This window comes from Mytilus edulis, chromosome 10, assembly GCF_963676685.1.
Source record: "Mytilus edulis chromosome 10, xbMytEdul2.2, whole genome shotgun sequence".
Classification (NCBI taxonomy): Eukaryota; Metazoa; Mollusca; class Bivalvia; order Mytilida; family Mytilidae; genus Mytilus; species Mytilus edulis.
The window spans coordinates 55807979-55820482 of record NC_092353.1 but is presented as its reverse complement, the minus strand read 5'-3'; the positions used below and the strand labels follow the sequence as shown (position 1 = coordinate 55820482).

Below are 12504 nucleotides of genomic sequence, written 5' to 3'. Positions count from 1 at the left end.
CGCATAATCACGGATTCATATTGAGTACAGTTTCTTTCGATTTTCTACTTGTATTATTATACAGACAGTTTTTGCCAAAATGTTAATATTGTAAAGGAAAACCAATTATTCGTTTAAGGAGTCTACTGACTGTTTTTATCATGTTGACTTATTTGTCGATTAAGTCTAGCTGACTATTTCAGGTGCTTTAAGTTAGATTTTTTTTCAAATATAAAGCTAAAAAAAATCTCCCAGAAATTTAAAAAAAAAAAAAAAAAAAAAACGGTCGTAGAGCAACTACCATAAGGTTTAACTTATATTTATTGTCGAAATGCGCATCTGGTGCAGAAAAATTGGTACCGTCAATGTTATTAATGGTCTTCTGAAGATGTTATGTCGTCTTATCTGTTAATACTATAGGATTATTGCATGAATATTGGGGAATATTGTCCCGAGTAGAATTTTATATTGCACGAGCTTGCGAGTGCAATATATGTTCCACGAGGGACAATATTCCCCAATATCCATGCAACAGCCCTTTTATTGTATAGCAATATAATATTTAAAAGTAAAAAATGGTTTAAACTAAGATTTTGTCATTCATAACGTCATGAATTTCGAAGATTTATTGCACTAGTGCAATATTAGAATTTATTGCACGCTAACTTTTTGTTACTTTCTGTGGGAAATATTATATTGCTATGCAATAAATACTGATATGTGTTATTCCTGATCGTTATATTTATAGTTTGTGTTCGTATGGCGGATGGTGAGTTCATATAGCAGGAGACGCTAACCCTTTCGAAATGTTCGACGCAAACAGTCTCACTTCTATTGGAGTTGTACGATTATTTCATAATTTTTTTTAAAAACATACTAAAATGTCTGAAGCAGATCAGTCACCCTATTTATTCAGATTCAGGGATATAGAACACAATTTATATTGAATTATAAAAATCCAGTTGGGTGCTTTAATGATTTGGAAATTATCATTTATAATATACGATTTGATTATTGAAATTAAAATGGATTATAGAGATTCGAACATCGGTAAACTACTGTTGTCTTTTATCTATTAACTCAGCGACGTTAACTTTTTGAAAATGAATTTTATTTTATTTCAAATATATCAGTAAATCTCACCGCAATATCTTTTAAATATATTGGGCAAAAAATAGATAACCTAAATCTGTGAACATACAAAAGGGACATAACTTTCCCTTGTATTAAAAGCCAGTATCGTCCAGGTTTAATTACTAGTGTTGCTTACTGATCCAATTTAAAGGGTGTTCATTTGCCATTATTGCTAAGTTTAAAGCGAAAATCTGTTGTACAGCCTGTCAAATTATTACATTGTACGAGGATAATCTGACTTCAGTTTCTCTAGGGTTAGCATATCTGTTCGCCAAACAAGAAAAAAAGAAAAATAACAAAAAAACTTCAAGGAAAATTGCATACGGAAAGTCCCTAATCAAATGGCGAAATCAAAAGCTCAAACACATCAAAAGAATGAAAAACAACTGTCATATTCCTGACTTGGTACAGACATTTTCTTATGTAGAAAATAGTGAATTAAACCTGGAAAACACCACTTAATGACACAGAAACATATGTTTGAAAAGTTTGTAGTGCATATACTACTTGTATGTTGTATGTTCCTGTTTACCCTTAACAGGTAAAGTGCAAGAACCTGCAAGAGATATCTGCAATGTAAAGTGCATCTCGTCAAATGCAGGTAAAGTACATTTGATGAAACAGATTTTCGTCTTTCATGTCTTTGGTGTTCTTGTTTTGTATCTTACAAGAGGGTCTGGATGAGGTTTACAGAATAGAGAATAATGGGCAAAATGTCCAGAATAAATGGCAAAAAAAAAATAACTTTAAAAATAGAGAAAGTAGTACCAAAAAAAAAAAGAATAGAGAAAAAGGGAATGCTATAATATAAAAAAAGAAGAATAATGGGCATCAAATATAAGGAAAAAAGAAAAATCAACTAAAGAATAAAAAAATACGAAAATGAAGGACCCCCGTCCAGGCCATCTTACAAAACCGTTTTAAATACAACTGAAGAGTAAATTTAGCATTTAATCTTTCAATAAAATTCTCCTAACTTTACGTTCCCATAGGAAAGGTATATTTGGGGACCATTGTGCTTTGCATGTTCCTTTACTATAGACATTTTTTCAACTTTAGAAGGAAAGCTTTAGAAAATGGGACATCATAGGAAAGATGTGTCTTTTTTCGCATAAAAAGCAAATTTAGAAAACTTTTAATAGCCCAACAGACCAATTTCCCCCAAAATGTATCTCTTTTTAGTTTTTTAAGGGGAATTGCCAAAGGAAAGATAAGAAATTTACTTTTTGTATGGATATCTCTTTTTTGTGGTAGGGGAAGTTTGCTTCACTATTGTTTAACATTAGGTAAAGAGATAGTTCGTAGCATTACATTTGTTGAATTATTTGTTTTAATAGGAATATGTGGTTTGATTGCCAATGAGACATTTTTTTTAAAGTGACCAAGCGACATCGATAGCAGCATCTATATGTAAACGTATGGCTTTGAACAAAGAAAAATAATCATACCGCATAGAAAGATATAACAGTCCCCAAAATGAAAAAAGTAAAACAACTTCAACGAGAAAATTAACAGCCTGATTTATACAAATCAATGAACGAACAACAAATATGATATATTATAGCAACAAACGACGACTACTGAATTACAGACTTCATTTTATATATCGTCTCACTATTTCTAATATATACCACCTTTGATAAGTGTTTAGTATGACGATAATTTGTCACTTCTGTTCTCGTACTATGGACAACAATATTATTTATTTTGAAAAAATATTTTCGTACTCCATGTATACCCTACAACAAAATTGTTTTTATTTACTTGTGTACGTTATTTTATTTGGCTACATTTTGTTCAAGGTTATGGTTGTTTTCCTGATATTGTTTTACCTCTAACCCCCTTGTTTTATTAATTTTGTATTTACATTGTGACATAGATCAAATTTATTCGTTCAGTGTATTTCACTTGTTTTTGTTAATATGTCATTTGATTAAGCCAAGCCATTTCAATTTTATAGTGTGTCTTTCTATGTTGTGATGTTACACTATTGTTTCAGGTCGAGTGTAGGTTGGCGCCTTTTAAAATGTTTAAACCCGCTGTATTTTTTTTGCACCTGTCCGATGCCAGGAACCTGGAGTTCAGTGGTTGTCGTTTGTTAAGATGGTTCATAAGTGTTTCTCGTTTTTTATATAAACTAGGCCGTTGTTTTTCTTGTTTGAATTGTTTTACACTAGTCATTTTGGGGCCCTTTATAGCTTGCTGTTCGGTGTGAGCCAAGGCTCCGTGTTGAAGGTCGTACTTTGACCTATAATGGTTTACTTTTACAAATTGTTATATCTATATTGAGTCTTAGGACACGGAGCCATACAGCATGTGGTGGATTGTTTGATCCATCAGAGTGAAATATGTTATACCGAAAGTGCTATGTTTTATAAATGTTACTAATTATACATGTAGATTGCACTCTGAAAATTGGATAAATTTTGAATTTAGAATAAATTGATTTTATGGTTAATTTGACCCTAATAAAATATATAAAAGGGTCTGGTTTGGGCAGGAGATGGGATAGTCTTCGTTAGTGTATTCTTAATTTTGTGTTCGGCCATTTTACTCAATTATGTAAACCGCATCCAGTTGCAACATATTTTGTTTCGGAATAGCCACCGAGTAAACATATACTTTGCCGTTGCATTCACTTTGCGCATTCATAAAAAAAGTCTGTCGTTTCTTGTTAAAAATATCAGGTTCATCAGAAGATGTTAAAGATAACATTTTACAAGGAGTCAAATTGGACATATTTTAATCTACGAGACTTTGTAGTTATCTACGAGACTTTGTAGTTTGCATTCATAATCTAAACTGTTTGGTTTTTTGCATCATTATCCAGACATCTTTCCTCATTTACCTGCAAAATATAAATGAAAGCTAGTTGTTTAAATTTTAAATCGGGAAAAGCACTGGTTTACTGTTGCTTAAGCACGCGTACGAATATGGAGAAAAAATTATGTATGCGACCTACCACATAAAAATAAAGAAAAATATCAATAAAAATCGAAATTTGTTTCTTTTGAATTCTGCAATTACACATATTTTACACATGTTGTTTCTTTTTGCGAATTTATACTGGTTCTATACCGGACAAAATGTCTGCTACCCATACAAATCATGGTACTTTGCAAGATCTATAGAGGCGTGTTAACCAATTTTTATTGCAAAATGACTATTGATATAGTTGGACTACTAGACCACTCGGCCACCGAGGCATCTTCATTAAACTAAATAGAAAAGAGACCATCTCACCTGGGCCTATATTGCATGTTATTCCAGAAAAAGTAGGGCGACAGTTACACATGAAAGTAGTTCCAATCGACTGGCAAACTCCACCATTCAAACAAGGGTTTGGAATACAGGGGTCTGTAAGTAATCAAATGTGTGATTAAATTAGTCAAAAAGTAAACCAAAATGTGCATGTACATAATATAGAGTACAAGGGTCTGCCACTATTCAAATGTGTGATTAAATAAGTCAATAAGTTTACCAACAGTTATATGTTACAGTGAATTTGTGAAATTTCTGAAATTTAAGGAGTTTTGTAAAATGAACGAATTGATAAGTGATTTTATAAAATCCCTGATTTTGAAAAGGTATTATACAGAATCCCTGAAATAATTCAAATTTTTTTTAAAGATAAACTGACTTAATTCAGGGAATTTGTAAACTAATCAATCGTTTAGTTTAAAGTTTTCGTTGGAAAAAAAACCAAAGGCCTACGGCAGTAATATTAATACTGAGCATGTTTGTCTAATTTGATTAATAATACAAGTTGATCAGTCTTCAAAAATCTGATGGAAAATTATAGTGTAGTTTATGGAAACAGAAAAAAAACGTAAGGCCAAGAATCTGCAGGAAATCAAATGTGTTAATAAGTGAGGAAACACGTAAATCTACATGTACATAATATAGAGTACTTGTACTACAGAATAATTTCTAGCAACTCCTGTGAGTGTCACGGAATAGAAATTCCTTCAGAATATAAGTTCCAAAAGGAAAAAATATTCTGGAATATTATTTCCACAGGAATAAATATTACAGGATATGTTCCTAACGGAATAAATGTTATAGAATATTTGTTCCAACAGGAATAGATATTATGACATTGTTTATATCAAAGTTTCCATTGGAACTTCTGTTAGGCGGAACAAATATACGTTGACATGTGTAGCAAACGCATACAGTATAACGCAGTAACCTGATATCAATTAATTCCTTTTGGTTTTGTTTTATCTATTTTGTTTTAAACTTTAATATTTACAAAATATAGGAATATGTTTCCATTTCCAAAATGAAATATATGTAAAAATAAAGTAGATTAATTTGTTTTTGTCTAAAATCAACAAAAAATATCTGTTAATGTATAAGAGGTAGGATCAGTTTCCCCTGAATATAGTTCACATCATGACCTTTTTCGTATGCCTGCATGTTTTCCCTATAAAGACTTGAATGTGTACTTTTAGTTTAAAACAATATTTTTGTGTATTTTTCGTCCAATTTGGACCAATTTCACACAATGACCGCTTTTTATGTCCTGCATTTTTTCCTAATTATATATAGACACTTGCATTAGGGTATGGATGAGGGTCCTCAATGTATGTACTTTTTAAATTCTTAGTGCCATTTGTCTCTACTTTGTAATTTTATTTTTTTTCCCCAATTACATGAATTATTCTCTATTCTTATATTTCAGTACCCCGTTACTCTCTATTTTTTTGCCTGTTTTTTCTCTATTCTTAATATTTCCCCTTCTTTGCACGTGTTGCCCATTGCTCTTTCTTCTGTTAACCACATATGAACCCTCATGCAGAGAAAGCTGGCTTTGCCTCTGTAATTTGTAGTCAATTATAAAATGATTTATTTAACAATTTACTGTTCCAAGCCCTCAAAGCTTACTTAATAATTGTATTCAATAGTTTTAATATAAGTGGGTGATTTTGTCATACTTTTTTTCTTCTGTTTTTTTTTTATTATTATTATTTATTTTTGGGGGTTAGATGGCAGTTTGTAGCAATGCCTATTGAGATGATGATAATCCACCAGCAGCGGCATCGACCATGTGCAATAAAATAATGAAAATAACACTATGACGTTACGCGCGATGTTCGTACAGACGTTACGCACGGTATTGCGTCGCAAGACGTAACATGTATAATTGACAAATTTGACGCCATATACTAACTTTGACATTTTGTTATCAAGAGCGGAGTACCTACTCGATCGACTTTTATCAAATAAATACCATAAGCTGAAGAAATGTTTCAAAATTTATCTTGTTTAAAGCAATTAATTACGTATTAGGATAGTTATTATTTTCTGATCTGTGATTAGATGAAAACAAATGTAAATGTTTCCAATTTTATTTTGGATAGAATACATAGCAACCTTTTAAAAAAATCTTGCTTCCGGAGGGACACATGAGAAGATAAATTTAGCCTGAACATTTTTTTGACAAATTGATCATACAAATTTATGGTATTTATTTCATAAAAATCGGTCATATAATAATTCAGCAATATTTCTTTTTATGAAATAATTTTTTTTTAGATTGAACTTCATTTTGTCCAATATCTGTGCGAGTTTTCAGACTATTTCTCGATCTTTTTAGCACTGATGGTTTAATTTTAAAAATACGTATTTATATAGTTGTTTAAAATTTATAAGACCTTTGTAACTCGAATTCTAATCGGTTTCTAATCTATAAAGGTGTTTTAGATTTGCGTGAAAACTTTTGTCCATAACAAATTATCCCTCGGCCCATCTCCCCTTTTCCCCTGTATCTATAAAGGGTTTATTCCTTATGTGTGTATGTTTTTCTAATCTGAGTGTTATTTTGATTCAGCAGACCATTTTGGAATGAACATTTCCCGGCATCATTTTTTAAAACTGCCTAAACAGTTCGTTGATAGTGTGTATTTGTATAAAAGACGCCACACCACTGTGCAGAAACGTCAAAATGACACCCTTGGACATAATGGCTAGACATAGGGAATACTTTCCGAAAAAAAATGTAAGGTCATAATGTTGGTGAAAACACCCCACTCATTTAACCATTTGTATGAACTTATAGTTTGTATCTTATAAATATGTTAGTTTTGTATTATAAATGCACATTTAGTATTTATACATCATGTTTCACCTAAGGAAAGGACAAAAATAACGTTTGGACATAGTGGCTAGACATTCGATTTTTAAAAAATCTGCTTCAAGAAAAAGATTTGTTTTACATTTGAAACTTTTAAAATGTTTATCTTTTTCTGAACTTTCTATTGAGTATAGTTTTAATATGATTTGATTATTTTATAGGGATAATAATAAAACTGAAATTTTGATAAACTTTCCTCAAAACTCATTAAGACAGGTTCCTTTGCTGAATATTTCGTTGAAGGCTTGGTTCAAAGTTCAGCCAATACCAAAAAACGGGTATGATGTTATAATATAAATCTAGTAGGAAGTGGATATACTAAATTTCGCAGATTTCATGTGCGAAATTACAGCGGAACATAGAGAATTGCATTTAATTTAATCTGAAATGTTACGCAGGACATGCAATTTTTAACGCAAAAGTAAGATTTGTGAGTTCAATAAAATAAATGTATGGTGCAAAAATTTACAGAATTAACTCAGAATAAGAAAAAAATGTCGGGGCCTTTCTGTAGATATATGGATGTTGGTGATTTTATTCTTTTTATAGGCAAATGGTTGCTGTTCTAAAATCATATAATAACGTAATTTCAATCCGAACGCATTACCGTGCGTAACGTCACATGTAAGCGTAACATAACGTCGCGAATATGTCGTAACGTTCAAACCAAAACTTCGACTAAAACGTTATTTTTCAGGATATTTGTCTTTAAATTCATAAAATTAAGCAAAATAACATTGATGTAGTAAATACAAATACTAACCTTTTTCCTTTTAGATAAATGTTTTTGATTCTCAAATCTGGAATACCATATTTTTTTCTCCCGTGGGACAGATTTGCCCTTGTAGTATGGAACACTTTATTTTTTCAATGACGTCATCAAAACGTCATAAAAAATGCATACAAAATGAAGGAACCTTTTTGTTAAATAATGGAAAAGACCGTTTTTCAAAATATTAAATAGTTTAGACGAAAATCACAGTTTAGTGGTTATAATAAATGAAATATGTTACGCGGGACAGCCTAAAAATAGCCGTTTTTCAAAACTGAAGCTTGTCGCATGTAGCATAGTTTCAACAAATATTTTTCTTTTTTATTTTAAAATCAACATTTTTGTTCAAAATGCGTATAATAACAATGAATTTGTTATCACAAAATAAAATATTTTGGACTTGCATCATGTCAACTACACCGATTTTGCAATGAGGTACGAACATCGCGCGTAACGTCTATACAAATTGTATGCGTCCTAAGCACATTGAAGTATACGTACTTGTCACCATGGTAACTGGTGCTGTAGTAATTAACGGTGCCATAATCGGTTGCATAATTGGTGCCATAATCCTTGGCAATAGTGCTATCAGAACTGAAAAGGGTTAAAGTTTTAAATTATATTTATTATACAAACAACATCGAGATCGTACTACGGTGCTATAGAAATCGCACTTGAAGCAGAACAGAAAACCCAATTGCAAAAATTCGAAAACACAAACATGGTTCAGGAACATTACCACGTGGTTAATATCAAATAAATCAAACAGCATCAACAATCGGAGTTAACTCAGAAACTAAGAAAGAGTGAACGGTGCCTGCTTTACGACTTGAGCCAAGAGTGCATTCTTTTTTGCAAACTAGTTCTATTTATAAAACTAATCATGACGAAGCTACATATTGGGAACCTACTATCAGGTGAATAGACCATTTTTATATTACCGACTTTTGACTCTGGAGTACATATTATGTATTCTGTGGTAGGACACACTGGTACTCGGTCAAATAAGAGCATCTACAAGAAGTAAATTCTGGCATAAAATCGGTGCAATGAGGGTGGGGGGGACGAACTTGGGGACATTACACAGTTAATTTTTCCCCCAAATACCACAAATTGTCAGCTCTATTTTACTTATTAAAGTTGATCTTACTTGACTGAGGGCTAGAATGTTCTATCACAGAGAAGGTGACTTGTCGAAAAAATAAATACTCCTAAGTCAAAAGTCGGTAATATGAAAATAGTCTATTGGCAAATCGATCTAGGTAATATCAATGTTGACGTTCTCTATCACTATCAAACTATGATGGTCTGAATGGGGGTCCATCATTTATGTAATAATTCTTTAATTTTTAAGGCCATTTTTCTCTTTTCTTTATAAATTTTGCCTGTTATTCTCTATTTTTTTATATATTTTAGCACATCATCATTCTCTAGCTTTTACTTTTTTGGTCCATTTTTCTCTATTCTTTATATGTTTTGCCCATTTTTTCTCTACTCTGTAAGCTCCCATCCGCATCCTCAATTATGTAATCATATAAAACTGCACGGAATATTAAATCTCAAATAATTCAATAACTCTCTACATGTACATGTGAATTCATTACTATTCGTGGAGTGAAAATTAACGTAGATTTCTTGGTTATCAATAGATTAAGCATGGATTTAAATTTTTAGCCAAGTGTCCATTTTCTATTAACGTGCATGCAGATTTTTGAAAAACCACGAAATTGATTATCAACGAAGACATGTTTTTCTTTCATGCAAAAAAAAATTGTTATCTACGAAAATAAATGAATCCACATAACTATGTTTCATAGAACATTTAAAAAGTAATGGAAGATCTCTAAGCGACATAGAGATTATGTATCTTATAAGAAGCAGCGTTTAAAAAACTTACCGATCAGAAATAAGAAGTTTGGTTGCGCTGTTTCATTTTGAAGTAAAAGAATTGTGGGACTTTCAGTTCTGGTTCCTGGAACACGATACGGATAAAAGTATGGAATTGGTACAAGTCTAGTGGGAGTTCTGGGTTTTAAGTCGATATTTTTTTGACTACGAGAGTAACCTTCTCCATATGTCGTCATGACAACCACAACATAAAAGATCACCAAAGTTAACGCAACCTTAAATTAAAGAAAAGAAAATATTTTAACAACAGAAAAATTACATTTCTTTAACTTCTGTTTTTTTTCAACTTTATTGTGAACAAAATAGTTTAATAAGTTAAAAAAAATTCCTCATTTTTTAGCGTCTTTTTATTATTATCTTCGTAAGATAAAGTTACATAAATTGGCCATAAATTATCATGCATTATGATATGACGTCCTAATTTCGCTTTGTACACAAAGCCGTGTTCTAATTTGCTCAAATTATATTTGACACATGCGCACAAACTAACTGTTTACATTCTCGTTATTTTCATCTCTGTCCTAATAAAATATATATATTTAGCGGCTTACATTAAAATGTATTATATATTGTTATTAAAACAACATATATTTATGGTAGCACAATACAAAGATTTCATTACTTCCAATCTCCAACCTTTAAAATGCTGTTACTTTCTTAAAACTGCATATAAATTAATAAAAGAGGTATATATAGATAGATAAAAGATTAATCTTTTAAATGAATGCAATATTTTTGTTATGCAATCATTATGTAATCAATTATTATGCAATTAATGCCAAATTTTGGTCAGTTCACTTCAATGAATTTAGCTCTTTCATCTCTATAGCTACACACGAAATGTTAACGTTATCTTAATTAACACAACAGGAGCTACAAAAAAGTGTCTCAAATTACTGCTATCGTATTCCATTCTCTCATAAATTTGTAATAAGGGGAAAACATCCTCACCACATAAAAGTAGATAATGTATGATTAGGTGTAAAATTTGATCTATACATTCTATCCAAAATCTGAGACACCCTTTTGTTGATAATGACTCTAGGAACAACATATGATAAAATCAATCCTCTAGAGGGATCAATGAAGAAGCTAATTTTAATTGAAAGTGGAAATTTCTTGTAAAATTTTGTAGACACAGTTATCATTATAATTAATTACATAATTGTTGTATAATACTATCAATGCATTAATTTGAGAAAGTAATCTGTTAGCTACACATAGATACAACTTTTATAAATTTTCAAGCATTATAAAGAAAGTTACAGCATCTTAAAACTGAGGAATTGGAGATATGAGATCTTTGTATTGTGCTACCTTAATCTGCTATTAGTTTTTGAACTTATTAAATATGAAAATGCAATGTAAATACTCGATGGGGAGGAAACGGGAACAGCCAAACATTTCTAAGTTTTTATACACTTTGACCTATAAAAATACCGTATTTGTCCTATTAGAATTGAAATAATTCCTTCTTGACCTTACTAAAACTGATGAAGTGCAACCATCGATGCAAAGGTTTGACATGGTCTTGTTTCATTTTAAACAAATTTACGGTTGGTACAAAAGTGACAATGAATTTCCGCGAATAACAAAAAGCATGTTTGGCAACAGATGAAAATTAATAGTCGATCTGAAATGAAATCCTCTGACTTAAGCATATTCGCTACTCATGCTTTTGATTTTTTGTCAGGTATTCAGAACCATCTAGTTTCATCCATATTGTGCCAATAAATTTTTTGCCCGCCAACCTCTATTTTCTTTTAATAGATTTTTTTTTACATATGGTTTAAAAAGTAATTTTTTGAAATGCTTATAAAATCCTTGATATTTTTTTTATAGTCATTTCCCGTCAAATTTTCAATTGAATATATCTCAAAAACAAGAACACCGACCTTTCTTTCTTTCTGCTTTTTAAGTTCAGTTATTTATAGAATATCAATTTATAACAGTCGATTAAACAGCTTGGTTTGTTTTTTGTTTTTTTTTTAAACAGAGAAGCGAACATCCTTAGCCATCGATTTTAGTACAAAGCAGGATTCTCGTTCCTATCACATACCCATTCGTCTCAACTCGGCCGATTCCGTACCCTCAGAAGGAGAGTAGCGGATTCTACCGAGGATTGCCGAATGATTACATACCATGTTCTCGTCCTGATATGCATGTAATATTTGTCACTGTCCTTGAAACATCCATTGAACCCTTCGAATCTGTTCTTATCACTTGTATAGAATTAGCTTCATCAAAATCACGTAGTTGAATTCTGTTGAAGCTTATTTTTTTGTGAAATACCGCGTGTAAATAGCATGATTCATAGTTTAAGTTATCTCTATTGTGTTACATTTCAGAAGTTGTAAAATTTTAATCTTTCAAACACTTGTACACTTAAAGGTCAGCAATCGGTCATCTTCGGCTGAATCCGTTACTCTATCCGTTAGATGTTTGAACGAAATCGAATCAGAATAAACATGGTGTCTTCATAAACAATTAAATGTGTCGCAAACCAGACAAACCTTACCTTGGATTTAAATTCCATTATTCTACAACCTTTGCACTAATTAAAGTTTTCCTT

General features: G+C 31.3%; 1 protein-coding gene across 1 annotated transcript; it reads right to left on the bottom strand.

The window, feature by feature from the left end:
• Positions 1 to 3839: 3839 nt before the first annotated feature.
• Positions 3840 to 10144, bottom strand: LOC139492495 (uncharacterized). Its single transcript, XM_071280671.1, has 4 exons — positions 9922 to 10144; positions 8526 to 8618; positions 4357 to 4470; positions 3840 to 3961 (listed from the first exon to the last, which is right to left on the bottom strand). Exons 1-4 carry the CDS (start codon positions 10106 to 10108, stop codon positions 3954 to 3956), a joined length of 402 nt encoding a protein of 133 aa, XP_071136772.1. The 5' UTR covers positions 10109 to 10144; the 3' UTR covers positions 3840 to 3953.
• Between the last annotated feature and the right edge of the window lie 2360 nt (positions 10145 to 12504).

Excerpts from the sequence above, each read along its gene's own strand:
- LOC139492495 (XM_071280671.1), bottom strand. The coding sequence starts at position 10,108 with ATGACGACATATGGAGAAGGTTACTCTCGTAGTCAAAAAAATATCGAC. Across the intron at positions 8,619-9,921 it reads AAACTTCTTATTTCTGATCG|TTCTGATAGCACTATTGCCA; the intron begins GTAAGTTTTTTA and ends AACCCTTTTCAG. Across the intron at positions 4,471-8,525 it reads ACCAGTTACCATGGTGACAA|ACCCCTGTATTCCAAACCCT; the intron begins GTACGTATACTT and ends GATTACTTACAG.